Source organism: Malaya genurostris, chromosome 3, assembly GCF_030247185.1.
Source record: "Malaya genurostris strain Urasoe2022 chromosome 3, Malgen_1.1, whole genome shotgun sequence".
In the NCBI taxonomy this organism is placed as follows: domain Eukaryota; kingdom Metazoa; phylum Arthropoda; class Insecta; order Diptera; family Culicidae; genus Malaya; species Malaya genurostris.
The window spans coordinates 265491883-265508676 of NC_080572.1; the positions used below are offsets into that span (position 1 = coordinate 265491883).

At 37.3% G+C, this 16794-nt stretch overlaps 1 protein-coding gene across 11 annotated transcripts in view; it reads right to left on the reverse strand.

Moving 5' to 3' along the window:
* LOC131439306 (gamma-aminobutyric acid receptor subunit beta) overlaps positions 1-16794 on the reverse strand; it is a 206343-nt gene that overhangs the window by 74485 nt on the left and 115064 nt on the right. For all 11 annotated transcript variants that reach the window (XR_009231098.1, XM_058610178.1, XM_058610172.1 and 8 more), the window contains exons 5-6: positions 14785-15011; positions 5338-5420 (exon numbers count right to left, since the gene is read on the reverse strand). Coding sequence is in view for 10 of the 11 variants with exons in the window: in XM_058610178.1 (XP_058466161.1) it covers positions 5338-5420; positions 14785-15011 (310 nt within the window). In the remaining variant the exon portion in view is untranslated. The remainder of the gene's footprint in view (positions 1-5337; positions 5421-14784; positions 15012-16794) is intronic.

Genomic DNA, 16794 nt, shown 5'->3' on the forward strand with positions numbered 1-16794 from the left:
TTCTATTTTTCATTGGCAGGTGTCGCTACCGGTAAATCAGCTTTGCGATAATGTGCCAATTGTCCACTCCGTAGGTTTGTTTATAGAAATATTACCATGATAGTAATAAATTCCGAAATTGATACTCGATTCCTATGTTGCGCTATGTGATAATTTGCTAACATCATCGTTTTCATAATTCGTTAAGGGTGCTGAGTTGATTTGCATTTTGCGTTTGGAAGCCAATCGAGTTCCACGAGAAATGTCAAGTGTTTGTACGATTACTTATAGTTACCTAAAATCGGGTCTAAATCTCGCAGACTTTTAGTTACCTAAAATCAGACCCTGCCAGCTTGGAGTGAAATCAATCGAAATCAGATCAGTAACGCCATCGCACGGCATCACATTCAATATATCATGTCAATTGTATGAGTATGCAGTGCTGCTGTTTTGGCGGGCTCGAATTTGATATTTCTCTCCCCTACTTCTATGTACGAGATTCGATGCGGACTCGCCTGACGGCGCCTTGCTCCCAAAAAAGGATGTTGCCAATGGTTTGTTCTGGAAATGTGAGAGCTGGATATCTTGTTAATATGATGTCTTTGCTAAAATCGAGTCCAATTCTCAGTAGAGTTGAGGCCAATATATTTTGTGATGGAAACTAAATAATATGTAAGAGCGGTTCACACGTGGCATCAGGTGACTATCACTGGCATGGAACGGTTACGGAACAACAAAGTGACTGTGTATGTTAAAATAAGCACACAAATTCAAATCGTTCGTTCATAATCAATGTTTTTTTACGCCGTTTGTGCTTTTAGTGTAGAGTACCCGTTCCCGTTTACGATCATTTTGAATGTTTCAATTCACTTGACGAAAAAAAATTTGTTGTCGTATGTGGGTAAACAATTTGTTATGAAATTGTTTAATGTGAAAACTGTGACTAATCATGTATGTTAATATTATAGTTACCCCGAAGATGAGAGGGATACCTTCGAAACGTCGGCTTTTAACGCAAAATAAATATTTTGTGAAGCAACACTTGACCCTAAAGCCATCTTTCAATGAATTACTACAAACTTATCGTACCGTCTTCACAATATAAGAACAACAGCATTAATAGTAGGCAATTCTTACGGAGGCAAACAACGTCACGTTCACGGAACATTTTGACGACCGGTACGTGAGTGACGTCGATCGAAGTTGATTAATCGTCTGAATCGTGATTAATGTTGGCGTTTTCTGATGAAAATAAACCAATCTGATTTGCATTTGTGGTTGTAAATCAGCTGTCAGAAAGGTTAATACGTTTAGTATTATATGTTTAATGTAATATCGTGCGGTGGCGTTAGGGTCTGCGTAAAGTTGAATTAAGTACCACTTTTTCGCTTCAATAATGAACATATTTTACATTTCCATGATTTTATATAGAGGACATTGATAATCTGATATACACGTATATTCCACTACGTAAAAATGAATTTCATTTTGCTGAAAATGGCGCATGTCGAGATAGATTAGTTTGGATAGCTTTTTACAATTTTATCAAATGGTTGGTAATTTTAATCAGTGAATGGATTCATCAATCATTTATAAGACCGTTTTCCTTATGTTTAAAGTACCTCATTGGACAATCGCAGTTGGCAGTGAATAAACTCGTATCTCAACAATTTGCGTGTGTCTGTGTGTGGGTTCATGTGTCACTACAGTGTATACCCTTAGGCGAAAATCACGTCAGAGCCTTAGCTTGTTGCACTGTTCTACGTGTGATGAAACGCGATCGAATTGACCAAATAAGGCTAAATTTCAAAACTGTAATCGAATGACGTGTAAGTTGGCGTACAGTTGTGGAACTTGTGCCTTAAACTTCAAACAATCGTACACACACGATATCTAAAAGCGTAAAAGCACAGTGGACTAATATCGTAAATCGTAGTAGAACTGCTCATCTCAATAAAATTGAGTGCACAAAGGCGAGGAGAATTTCGAAAACATAAAATTGAAAAGCAAACGATTAAGCTAGTAAAATGACTTTAGTTCGACCTTTGCCCTCTCTCTCTCTCTCTTACTGACCGAGCTTTTTTTTTGGGAAAAAACGAAAATGCTGGAATGATGCCAATTTTTTTCCAACTGTGTTCAGTTGGCATCACCTCAGAACTGTGTGGAAAATGGTATACGTATGCTCACACTGATCCGTACTTCGAGGCTAATAGTGTGGGATTTGCAATCGCATTACGCGATCTTGGCTAGGATGCTGCTGCTGTTGTTTGCTGTTGCTGTTGCTGCTGCTGGGTGTTTTTTGGGTTGGTGGGTGGGGATAATTGTAGTAGTTGTTTGTTTAGTCGGCATTTACAATTTTGACGCATTTTGTTTTGGATTTCACTAGAGTATATAATATATGAAAAACACGTTCTGTGCGATAGTGTGTTCCACCCAGTGGTGACATTGAGACTAGCCGTAGTCAACCTTCTGCGGTTGCTGTAGTAGAGAAGGCGACCGATAATTAACCATTATATTATATTATATATATGGAAAATAAAACAAAAAACAGAAACAAAACCGAAAAGCATGAAAAGAAAAACGTAAAATCGATTCCTGAATAGGAAAGAAATGAATTACCAAGGATGGTTGATGTTTATTGTTTTGTTTGAAAGCTTTGAATCTTAGAACGTAGACGAAAACTGAAAAACGATGAACATTTTACAAGAACGGAACCTTTACTGCTGTGTATCCATTTGACTGGTTAACACATAACAAACAGGGGCAATTTAATTAGATATTCTCAAATTCAGAATCCATAATCTCCAAAGTGATTGAAATATTGAAACAACTGTTAGGGTATGTTATTATTTCCATTCTCCACGACTAATTGAAGGCACATTTTTTTTTCGGCAGAGAAAATCAAATCATAATTGAAATGCAAAAAAAATTAAACAAAATTAGCTCAGCTCGAAGATTGTCGTACAAAAGGCAATTTGTTGGCGATATTGCAGATTTTGTTCGATTCTTTTTCTGACAACACTGGATTGTAACACGGTACTGGAATCGGTTGGGTTTCACCAAATAACTCATCACACAGTCACAAAACAAAGGCACAACACAAAACTAAGAAGATCAGACAAAAGTTCAAAATGAACACGGAACGGAAAAGTGAAACGTAAAAGTGGAACACTCGATTTGAGTTACATTTCTTTGCTTTCAGCAAGTGCTTATCAGGTCATTATTGCACGTTTCTCCAGCGTTTCGCCGGGTAACTTTGAGCTTTTGACGAATATTTTGTTGTATGCATTTCGATTTGCAAATATCAGTCTGGAAGTTCCACTTTGAACAATGATTCTTGTGCTTTCCCCTACCGGGTTGAGGCTTTCGTCGATGACAGCTCGAACAGGACAGCAGTTTTAGCCGGTCCGGATCAGTATTATGGTGTTTTTCGGGCCCGTCTTCGGGGTGCACAAACCACTAAAAGCTGCCCACCGTTTCGAGCTGCCATCGGTAACACTAACTATATGGAAGCATATTTGTGATCGTACCTCTTCAAAAGAGACATTTTTTTGTTCTTCTTTTCTTTGAGGAGTATTTCCATTTAATTTCACTTACATGGTTCAACTTTAAGGCCAAATCGATCGGAAAACAAAGCTTTGAACGGGGTACGAAGATAAATCAGCTTTGGACTCTACTTTTACTCTGATTCGTACAATTCACTAGGTAGGCTTTGGTTATTTTTTCTGTTATCTGCTAGCTGTCTACGATAAATAGGTCTGTGTTTTTGGGCGTGTTTACTCAATAGCGAAAATCGTCCTGCATTTGCTGGTGGCGCAAAATACGAAATGTTCTAGCACACAAGCTTTCGTTAAAAAAAAACTGAGAAGCGTCCGAGCGGTCATGGTTCAACAGTATCCATCGGGAGAACGCACACAGCCTGCCGTTCCCTTATCAGTGGTTGTTTGACAGGTTTGGTGGTATCGGAACAGCCAAACTCAAGAAAGTTTAATTCGAAACCGAAAAAAATAACCTTCGTTCTGATTGAGGTTATGATCGATTCGTAGGAAATGAACTTTCTTCCTTGAACTTGCTTCCGCTCTCGGATCATGTAATGCCTAGACAACAGTGATATTTTTACATAAAAATACAGAAAATTTTTGATTTTCAATAAATAACTAAAGGAAAAAGGTAACAAATATGGCGATTCGTAAGTACGATTAATGCATGTGTAGGTAATGTATTCTACTGTCATGGAAACGACTTCCAAATTTGAGTAGCTGAAGGCGGTTGAATCTATTGTAGGTATGACGCAAAATGTGTAAGTGATCGGTACGCGCTCAACCGCAAGATGTTTTCCATCGGGTGGTTGGATCCTTTGGTAGGGGAGGCAGCTTCCGTTCACACCCTATTGCTCCGCTAGCACGTGGGTGGCACCCCGTTGCCGCAGTGGGTGGTGTTTACAACTGGCGCATGTATTTATTTCGTGACAACAAAAATACTGTGGATTATTGTGGCGAGGCGTTTTTTCTGTTAGTGTGTATGTTTGCGCGCGCGTGTGTGTATCTCTCTGTGTATGTGTGTGGCTGTGCGTGTAACAAATAAAAGCGATTTATCTTCTATCTTTTTCGTTGGGGCTATGAAGTGTTAGCTGGGCGGTGGTCTGGCAGAATGACAAAATTTGAATCGTGTATTTTATGGGTGAATGGTACAGGGAAAAAATGTATATAAACCAGAACATCAACAAAACAATCAACTCAAGAAAGTACCCGGGTAGAGAAGGACGACATGAAATGAAAGGGTCGTCTTCGTCTAGCACAGCGTCGAATAGGTTCGGATAGATTGATTTCCAGTTTGATTCTACCCATCCCCGAAACGATCGATGTTCGGCCCCCCCCGGGGGTGTTCAGAACCAATCGGGAAATCAGCTTATCGAAGTTTCCTCGGGTACGAACACGGAGACAAAGTAAGGAAGCAATAGAATAGAAATATAATTGTTCGAAAAAAGAAAAAAAAGTTGTACGACAGTTAGAAAACGCAAAACACAGCGTGTGTTTTTTTTCGCTGTATCCTGATAAACGACGGCAAGCTGTATCTTGTTCGGAAGATGGAGGAAAACTTCTGTGAAACATGTCATATTTTGTTCCACCATAGTACTTTGTTGTTCTTTTTCTTTTTCTCTTTGTTCATGTGTTAGTCAAGCGAATCTTTCACTTTACAGCGATTGGTTATTCCTAGGTATTAAGATTCGCTAGTCACTTTTGTTTTTTTTCGTTATTTATGATATCTTAAAAACAAGGGAATATGAGTGGAATTGCACCTTTATCAGTGAATTTATTCTGATTCGGTTGGCGTGTGACAATTCCATGAAATACTTACAGCTTTCTATTTCTATATGACATAACTGCCTATCCATTGGAAAATATTGTAAATTCATTGGACATGATGCTGTGATTGTTAATCTGTAATAGTAATAAGCATAATGAGACAACGTGTACTTACAATAGAATCCAATGTTTGATTGTTTTTTTTTTCGCTGTTTTCTGTTTCATGGTGTAAAGGTTTGGCTGAAGCAAACAACGCTTTGGTATTTTTTTTTATTATTTGATTGATTGTATCTCGGGTTATGTTCGGTTGGGATGAGTCGGGCAGTGAGTGGGTACAGTTGATATTGGTGCAAAATTGGTTCGACAACAATGGGTTGGTTCAAAGGTGGAATGGTGTATTGAGTTTGAGATTTGTTTTTATTTGCATGTTTCGGTGTGGGTGGTAGTTGTTAGAATAGATAAGATCACATCAAAGTAGATCGGACCACATATGACCGTAGGTTAGTTTTAAAAGCACACATACACTAACGAAGCTTTGGGATGGACTTCGCCGCTTAGTGATGTGTACCAGAAAAACTATGCAGCTTGGTTGCACACTATTAGTTTTGGTATTGTCAACTAACAGCCTTAGTGTGGGGGAAAGGAGGGGAAGCACAAATTTGGATCGGTTAGAAATGGCTGGTAGCGAGGACTGGGATAGTGTATTGTGAAATTGGACGCGGCGCTGACTTCGTTCGCCTGAAGCTGACTTTGAAGAGTTTTTGCTTTTTGAGTCCCCCAATTAACCTCGTAAATTTACATGGCTGCAAAGCCTTCGTCTTTGACGTAAACTAAAATATGACGTTTATTTTGGTTTGCTAACTTGATATCACAATAATTACCATTTAAACCTGAGTTTTCAATCTGCTCTGATGCTAAATTCAGTCAATTTAGCTATGAAATTACTGGCCTGACATATTTTTACATCTTTTGGCATGTAAATTTCGATAGATTGCGACGTTTCTTTCATGTGCATCCGACGAAATTTTACGTTATTTTTTTCGTGCTGTGTACACTTTAAGAAAAAATGAAAACTATACATGTTGTATATCCAATCCTGCCGTATTTTCTTAGGCAGTGACAGAATATTACATCTAATAACATGTAAAATTACATTTTGCGTGCGTTCCGATGTTAAACTCAGATAAGTCAGTAGTAAAGCAAATGAAACGATTTATGTTAACATACTTTGGGTTGTAAATTAAAGTGAATTGTAATGCTCCTTTTATGTGCATCTCACGAGACCCAAATTAAATACATTTTTTTCGATGTGTGTAGAATATGAAATCAAGTTTCATAAATTCTAACCATTTTGCTTCATATGACTTTCTCAAAACCGTAGATTCTTGAGTATGTCATTTTCCTGAACTTACCGAAATCGGAATGTAAATTATTTCCTGGATAATTCATACCTCATTCAAGGTCTTTTCACACTTTTCCGGTTCTCCTACAGTGCCGCCAACATTCGATTTGGCAAACTAGCTTACATTTATTTGCCTTTCGAGACCCGTTTGATTCCTTTGACTTTTAAATTACCCTTCGAGAAACACTTTGAAACTTCTAAGACGAAGTCTTGCAGCACAATAATATACTACAGGGAAGGAAAAGTCCCGAACCTCTCACAGAAAAGACGAGAATAGTTTCGAATCGTGTATATTTTTGTTGAGAACAAGCCTCTAGATGGTCTTATACCAAATTTCATGACAATCTATCCACTAGTGTTTGAATAATAGCTGATCATGTCAGACAAATTCTAGTTTTCATTAAGCTATGGAAAAAGACACACTATTTATGCGTAAAAGCAACAGGGAAATTGAATAATATGCGGTACGGATTGGTTCACCATCCCCCATATTCTCCAGACCTGGCCCCCAGCAACTATTATCTAATTCCACACCTGAAAAGGTTTCTCCAGGGAAAGAAATTTCCGTCGAATTCTGAGGTCATTGCAGAAACGGAAGCCTACTTTGAATATCTTTTTTTTAAAGGGTATCAAAATGTTGGAGGACCGATAAGAAAGAATAAGAAAGTTTTCACGGTAAAATATCGAGTTTTTCTTTGTTAGGCCCGGGATTTTTTATTCCATGTAATATAGGCTTTTTTGTTCCAGAACCAGTTCTCTAAAATTGCTAAGCATCTTTTAGAAAAAAAAACTGACTGGATTTGTATTTGAGTTATATCTAATTGAATTCATATTAGGCTGCAGCATTATTTTATTTTGTACACTGAAATTTAACTTCACTGCTGAAGTAACCAAGAGATAGGATTAAAGAGCATGATTTGGCTATTAAAACTCGAGGAAGTTCTCTTGAAACTTGTTCTGTAATTTTAAGCTTTATTTTCGTTTTCATTAACAAAGGTTAAACCTTGTGGTTATTCGTCTCTCTTGTCAGACGGTTTTTGTTTTCCTTTTTCGTATTTCCTATGAGCAGAGGTTAGGAATCGAACCCATGTAGGCAGCATGCCCAACTTTCAACTTGCCAGAAGTTCAACGCTTACTTCCCTGCAGCGAGTAAGTTCACGTGGAACTTGTTGCAAGTTGCCAAAAAGTCCTCACGTACCTTTTAGCAATAAGAAGGTATCTGAACATTTGGTTGTTTGGGTAGTTTTTGATGAATATTTTTGGTAAACAAAGAAATTAATCCATCATTGTTTGAAGTGAGAAACATCCGGCAAAATAATTTAAATCTAAGGCTTTTTGGCACTAAAAAACGAGTGATGAAACGCTTCCAAAACTAGAAATGCAATCACGAAAGGTATACTTTGTTGTTAAAACATCCGAAATTTATTTAATTGTCGCTTTAACCTATAATTGCAATATATTACAATATGAAAATACGGCATTACCGCTTTTGTTTTAACTGATTCAAAGATGGCGTTAAATGCCCAACGCAAATTAAATATTTCAGAAAGCCATTTTTGGGTAAACTCTGAGAAATACTCAATTTACTAAATCATCCATTAGATTATATTATTGAGCTTTTGCAAGTTTTTACAAGTCTTTAGAAAATTACATAACCTGAACCTTTGCAATCAACTACCGAAAGGTCATCCGAAAAATTGTCATGCTCTGTAAATTTTCTAGTAATTATTTTTTTTCTATGTCTTTATCAAGTTGTCGAAAATTCAGCGAATTAACGTTTTTTATTTTATAAAACAGGTTTGAAATTATTCTCCCTCGTATTGCACAATGACATTGCTTCCATAGACTGCACTTAATTGGAACAGTGTCGGATCTGTTTGTTCGGTTTATGCCCACAAATTCCTATCACATGCCTTCACAAGACTCTCAGAAAACATATGTGGCGTAGGAAGGCGTTTCGTGAATGTTTTTGTAAATACAAACCTTGTATCTTGTGAAAATATTCGGTGTTTTGTTTTACTTTTGAAATTAGTAGATTTTGGGCGACCGAAGGGTTCATAAAGGGTGATTTTATGGCAACACTGTTTTTGGCAACTCACGTTTGAATCATGTCTTCTGTTATTATCAAACTTGTTCAGCTTGGTCGTTTGTTCAATCATGAATCGTTGGTCTATAATTTAATCATGAATGGGTGCTGACGAAGTTGAAGTTTTTCATCGAAAAATTTTGTTCAGCGACGAGCTTATTTTTAGTTGAATGGATACGTCAACAAAGAAAACTGCCGCATTTGGAGTGAAGACAAGAAGAAGCATATTAATGCATACCAAAAAGTCACTGTTTGGTGTGGATTATGGCCCATTGACATTATTCGTGAAATACCGGTCGATATATTGGAGAGCGTGTGCCAAAATAAAACCTTGCGCATGGGCCATCTAAAACGGAACCGAGGCCAACATTTGAATGAAATCATCTTCAAACCAGGGGTGGAAATAGGAAAAATAATTGATTCACTGTAAATAAAAATAGTCAGTATTATCTTTTCATATCACATATTCATTGTTGATATTATAATGAATTTTGAAACGAATGATTTTTGGTAAGATAAATTTTGGTTATACTTAGCATTTAAAAAGGTCTTCAATTTCATTTTCCACAATTTAGAACATAACCGCAATTTTAGTTTTGTTTACAAATTTTTTAATTCACGGTGTTCGGTTTTTTGATTCACAATTGGAAATCTCGATTCACATTTTCATGCACAAAATGGGCTTATTTCCACCTCTGCTTCAAACATTAAAATGTATTGATCGTTATATCAATTTCAATCAAGATTTTACTAAATTCTGTGTGTTATTTTTTGAAAATCGAATCCAACACCTCTTAAAAAATCACCCTTTATGTTATGCATTATCCTTTGACAGAGTTCGGTGAAATGCCAGTGGTAATGGATCGAAATGAATAATTTGGTATCATCAGCACTTTAAAGACTGTACTGCGACACTGGATCTTGCATAAAATAAAATTTAATAAAAATTTATTAAATTTTAAATTAAAAGAATTCCAATCTATGCCAAAAAAATTCTTCAGTAAATCAGTTCCTAACACACAGGCATTCGTTACTCAATTTCAGAATTCAGGCGAAATCGAAGATGACGAAATGATGGTATCTTTTGATGTAACCGCCTTATTCCCAAGTGTCCCAGTGAAGGACTCAATCAATCTGTTGGAAGATTGGTTACTTCAACAAAATAGTAGTAGTTTATGGAAATGCAAAGTACGGTCTTATCTTACTCTAACCCGGCTTTGCATGGATGTAAATTATTTCAAATTCAGAGGGGAATTTTATAAACAATTACAAGGGGCACCAATGGGCAATCCACTCTCCCCGTTTTTATGTGAATTATTCATGGCAAACCTTGAAGAACTTTTAAATAAGCAGGGATTATTACCTAATCGCTGGTGGAGATACGTAGATGATATATCTTGCATCATCAAACGCAACGATTTATCGAACTTCTTAGAAATAATTAATAATTTACATAAAAATATTAAATTCACCTATGAGGAAGAGAAAGACAACAGTTTACCTTTCTTGGACATTCTTATTGTCCGGGAGGCAAAATCCTTAACTTTCGAAATATATAGGAAGCCAACCAATACGGACCGTGTCATACCAAATACTTCTAATCATTCCCATCAACACAAAATGGCAGCATTCCACCATATGATTCACAGAATGCTATCTTTGCCCCTTAGAAAAGATGCTGCGATAAAAGAGAAAAGCTTTATTTTCGAAATTGGAAAGTTCAATGGATATCCAGAGCATACAATTCAAACCATCTTCGATAAAAAATTAAGACTGTTGAAAAAACAATCACTTACAACTTTGACCCCCACTTCTGAAAATTTTAAAAGAATATCAGTGGACTTCAATCAAAACATTTCACACCCACTTAAATCAAAACTAAGAAAATTTGGTTTAGATTTAGTGTTCAGCAGAATGAACTACCAATTGAAAACTCTACTAGGTCCTTCAAAAGATCCTACAGAGAATTTGAAAAAGTCTGGGGTATACAAAATCTCGTGTCCTCATTGCGATAAAATATACATCGGACAAACAAAGAGAACACTGGACATTCGCTTCAAGGAACATATCTCAGAAATAGCGAAAGCATCCAAAGAATTGGAAAAGGGACTACCACATCACTTCAAGTCAAAAGTAGCAGAACATGCCTTTTTTGAAGATCATGAACTCACTACTAATGACATAAAAATCTTAAGACAAATTTCCAATCCATGGAAATTAGATTCAGCAGAAAGGTTAGAAATATTCAAAAACAACTCCATCTCTTTATTAAACCGAGACCAAGGGAATAGATCTTCTGGGCTTTTCCAGTTACTACCCATATCCAAGATAAAAACAAACATAGAAAACACTTAACTCTTCCAGTTTTCTGTTACCTGTTTTTACCTTTCATTTTTTTTTTGTTCCTTTTTTGGTTTACCTACTTACGTTTGTATAAAAGGAACTTCACTGCAGCATTCTTTCAATAAACTTATAAAACCGATACACTGAAGAAGGATGCAAATAGCATTCCGAAATACGTATCTGTATTATAACGTTTGAAACACTTTCGGAAAAATAGTGACTGTGAAAATAGTGACTTTGTGAGAGTGTAATGACGTGATAAAACATAGTGGAATTCAACGGTACAACAACAGTACTATTAGTGAGAACATTCTACTAACAGCTCAAACAGAAATTTATTGTAATATTTGCATGTGAAAAATTTGATTAAAATCGGTCAAGTGGTTATCGAGATGTCTTTCAAGTAAGAAGTGCTTTGACAAAACATTATGGACGCGGTCGTGGAACATCCAGGACCGCGCCCACAGATGGATATCAAAGATGGTCACTTCAAGCGCAATCCGAAATCGAAATTCTGCCCGGTTCGTCCAGCAGACAGTGACTAGCGAGTCGGTCTTCATGCTTTCAAGCTGAGCAAGACGCCTAATCGAACCGATGAACAGAATACGGTGGCCAAATCCCGCATTAGGAAGCTGTACCGCGAGTGGTTAGTGCAGCAGAAATGTTTCGAAATGGACGACGTCGTGAACAATAAAGCAAATGCCGAGCAGATCTCCGGCCTGAAGCTTTTAGTCAGCAAGAAATTTTTGGTGTTCACTCATCACAAATGCGACACTCTTTTTTGGACGTATTTAGCATCGTGCTAATAATGCGAAATTGGTAATGGTGGTGTGGTTTAAAGCGAACGATGTTGTTGTTGAACCGAAGAAGCCACATCCGCCAAACTCGTCAATAAAAAAAATCTGAATGACCGTGAAGGGTAAGTTCCGGATAACCGGGAAGGTCTTCAAAATCGACAACGATTTGAATACATTTTCGATGAAAGCGTGTAAGAAAGATGGTACAAGTGTTACACCGAATTTTATTAGGAGCGTTAAGTTTATGTAGAATGTAGAATCATCCTACTTTGCATAGGTAATATGTGCTTATTTATTCCATGAGTTACAGTCTTTAAGCTGCATGTTTTTACAATAATAATATAACCCGGCGAACGACCATAATAAGGGAGAATCCGGGTCTAAATAAACGATATATAATAAGAATAATAACAATAATAATTATCTACAGTACAAATTTCACGCGATGCAACTGAACGAATCGCTTAGTGACTCATAAAAATGTTGTTCTGCCTTCAAGCTGTGGAACTTGTTCGGTACTTTGAAGTTGCCGAAAGCTCCACGCGTAATTTTAATCAACAAGAAAGTAGATTTTTTTGATACTGTGGAGATTTTTTTGATACTGTGGAGTTTTTTTCAATAGAGATTACTCTTTTGCCTGGAAGTATTTTTGGCAGTATAAAGTATTGTTTGGCAAATTATCATGAACAACGCTTCCAAATCGTGGAAATTTATTTTCAAAATCAGTGTTCAATTAAAACTGTTCATAGCGCAAAATCCTCTTGAGTGATGAAACATATTTTTGGTTTAATAGATACACCAATAAGCAAAATTGCCGTATTTGGAGCAAAGAGCATCCAAGAGTTACCGATGCATCTCGATAAATGGTGCGTTCTATGTCCTTATTTCTTTAAAACTTAGGAAGGACGATGCGTTACCGTGAATGGAAATCGATACTGAACCATGATCGATGAATTTTTGTTGTTAAACCTTCAACATATGGATGTGGATGAAAAGTGGTTTCAACAGGATGGTGCCACTTGTCTAACTGCGACCGAAACACTCGACTTATTGTAAAAAACATTTCAACGACAACATCTTTTCGAGAAATGGACCGGTGAATTGGCCTCCGCGTTCGTGTGATTTGACGCCACTCGATTATTTTTTGTTTGGATACGTGAAGTCATGCACGTACCCAGAGGGGGCCCCTCCCCTCCCGAAATCGGAGTAAAGTTATTTTCATTTTAGGATTTTTAACCATTATTTCCGGAATCAAGAACAGAAATGAGTTTTTTTGGCCATCATCCCGCTTCTTACTGCAATCGATTTTTTTCGAAACTCAAACGTGATTACAGTCAATGTCAAAATTAAAGGAAATGGTACCTGATGGTCAGAAAATGCCATGAAGATTAGTACTGAGCAAAATAATCATAGTTTTAGCAAGATTCTGCGAATGAACATCCTGCCGCTGGATGTCGCACTTCCATAATCAGGATTAAAACAATAACGCGAGCACACTTCGGAAGCATGTTCGACTATGCTGATGATGATGGTGTCAGTTAGTTAATGTTGATGAAGTCTAGATCCATTATTATACACCAGAGAACAAAATGGTTAACCGACAATAGACTGAAATCGGCAAGAGTGCTCCGAAGTGGCCTAGGTAGGCTAAATTGATCGGTTCTTTTGGTTTGTCTCGGTATACTTTTCGTGGAATACCTCGAACAAAGAAAAACACCTTCGACAGCAAATAGAAGTGTGTATTATTGAAGCGCTTGAAAATCAGTTTTTCAAGATAATGCACAGATACACAAGAGCAGAGTGTGAGTTTCATTTTGGAGTTCTGACCGCTTTTTCCGGACCTGTTCCGAAACCGGAGGCCGGATTCGGTTAAAAAAGCATAAAAGTCTATGAATCCATAAGACCTTTCATTAGAATCCATTTTTACATTTTTGCAAATCGTCTTAGTCATCGTTGAGAAATTCATGTGAGTTCCATTTTGAGTACATATTTACTTAAATATCGTGACGGCCATATACCCGAAATCATATTTAAATGTTAAATGCCAAGAAATTATCCACCAAATGAAAAAAATTGACTATTTCATAATTTGGCATGTATTTTATTTAATTTTTAAATCAGCAAGCTCTTCGAAAACCACCTTCAAGAGCTGCATATTTGTTTCACTGATGTGCTGATGGGTATAAAAGTTTACGTTTGCATCGCAATCTGATCAGTATTACTTCTGCGCTCGCAGGAATAGGACTGCCTTGATCGGTGTTAAGCATTTCAGGACCGTGAAAATTACTGTGTATTCAAAGCCACAGAACCAAATTACTGTACGAATACAGAGGATATTCGTTTTTGGGTCCTATGCCACTCTACTTAGAAACTTGGAAATAAAATAGGCATAAGATAAGCGAAGATTTACGTATGTACGATTAAATTTATGAATAGTGCTGTAACTGTCATCGAAATCTAAGTTCATAGAATCTGCTTCATTATTTTTTGTTCTCTTTGCGTGCACTATATTTATTGTAATTTCACGTTGCGGAATTTTTGATATATTTTATCATTATCGCTCTGTTTGTTTTTTTTTTTCCTTTCCCAACTACAATCAGGTCTCAAAGTCAGCTTCCGACGATCTAGGGATTTTTTTTTGTCATTCCGTATCACAAAGGACCAACGGGTAACTACTTTACACTACAGAAACAACAGGGGTTTGGGTATTCAATCGTGTCCGGGACAAAGTTCACAATTATGGCGGAAGGGTATTTGGTTGTGTGTTAGTTGTTGGAGCAGTACAAAAACAAAATTTCAACCGAAAAAGTACTGTGTGTCAGGTGGGGGGGTTGGAGGAAGTGGCGGGTTTCAGAGAATACAAAATCTTACCGAATACTTCTAGTTATAGATCCAGAATGATGTATTCTTATAAATTCATTACTAGTAGTCGCTATATGAAAGTATGATTGTTTCTCGTTTACAAAAAACGTGTCGGGTACCCAAATATTCTTAATAAACTCAGATCCAACAGACAGTGTTTCTACACCCGGCCTTTTTCTGTAAGCTAAACGTGGATCAGTCCAAAATTGTCGAAAGTAAAAATCCAATGTGAAATCCTGTTTTGATTTTGTTTTGTTTAACAGTTTTTGTTTAGAGCATAGTTTTGGTTCGATTGAAGTTAGGGGTTTATAACGATTAATAGGTTGGTGCGGTTCATTCGACGAGGGGACATTAGCGAGCAGCCGGATAAGCCGATGCGGGTTCCGACGACGAACGCCGACGACGACGAAGATGGTGGCGACGATGACGTCATTTGTGTTTGCGGATTTTCGTTTATTTTATTCGCCGACGGAAAAAAGAGAAGAGAAAAGAAAAAGAAACCAACGTTACAAATTTTGCGAACTTCTCTCTTACTGTTGACAAAAGCTTCGATCTGTTTTGCTATAATTAAAATTAATTACTGATCGATTTTCTGTTCAAACATACGGAATTGAAAACGAAAAAACACCAATATAAAACACAAATCATCTATAGGCGTGAAAAACGTACATATTGTCTTAAGAACGAAAAATCCGATAACAACACAAACGAGCGCCCGGGAGTCCATAATTAAAATTAAAAAGAAGAGCTCTCAGTCATCTATCAACGTCAGTTGGTCGTTAGAGAATGCTTTTATGCCGGCTTTTTTTTTATTTCTCTCCATGCTATCGCATTGGGAAATTGCGAGAGTTGCAAAATCAAAGGATTCGGGGTCATTACTGTTCGAGAAAAAGCTTGATTCGGATGAAATAAAAAAGATCTATTCATTTTAATTTTAATTACAGAAAACTACTCCCATGATGCTTCCTCTTCCTAGGAAAGATGTATGATTTTGACGTCTCGTGAGTCGGTTTTTATTCATTAGGATTACACACACACGCACACAGAGAAAAAGGCACTGTGAGAGGCAATGCAAGAAAGGCTATTTTTTTCAGAGGTATTCTATGGGAAAAAATTAACAGAAAATCGTACATCCTTCTGAGAATTGTGGACTGATATCATCTGTTTGGGTCTCTATGAATACGGTTATACCGAAAACAGTTATACAATAGAAAATCATAACAGCACTATGAAAATCCTATAAAAACCAGGTAGAAGATGAGCGATAAGAAGCGATGAAGGTGAAAAACTCGAACGGAAATGCTGAGCAGATAAATGACAAGTTTTGTTCATTTGTTGTTGTTGTTTTTTTTTCTGCCAGTGATCTCTTTGGAATGGAACAGAAACACACACAGTTGGCTCGGTTTATGCTCTAGGACTAATGCATGAAGGAGGGGGGGGGGGGGGGGGGGGAGATCACATGCACTGGACGGGCTCAGTTTCCCGGGGGATGACAATGATGGGGAATTGTAATGGGTGGGAGGGTCGGAATGTTCATTGGAGCTTGCTGGCTGGGTGGCACTTTTCGGTGGTGGTTGCTCAACCAGGGGACATAGTAAGAGTAGTAAGGCACAAGGTGAGTAGCTCTCAGCTGCTACTTGTGGGTCTTTGCTTCGGTCGCACTGTGAAGTAGTACTGTTTGCTAGCGTGAAGCAAAAGACCTCGCATTCTACCGATGATTGTCTATAATATATGTAGGATAGTTTGGCAGCAGAATGATGGTTGTTTGGCTGTAGAGTCGATGTATTGTATGTGTGCACCGTGCAGTGGCCAGTCGACCGTTTGTAGTTTGATAGGACACGGTGGTTTGTTCGATCCTGTCGATGGGCAAGGGGCTTGAAAACGCCAGCAAACGGAATAACAACCTGGTAAATTTTTGTTCGTGTGTTTCGGCCGATACGGCTATCGAGAAGTAAATCGTTGTTGCAATATGTTATTAAAGGTTCAAAACACTATTCTCTGATATATTCTGGTATTATA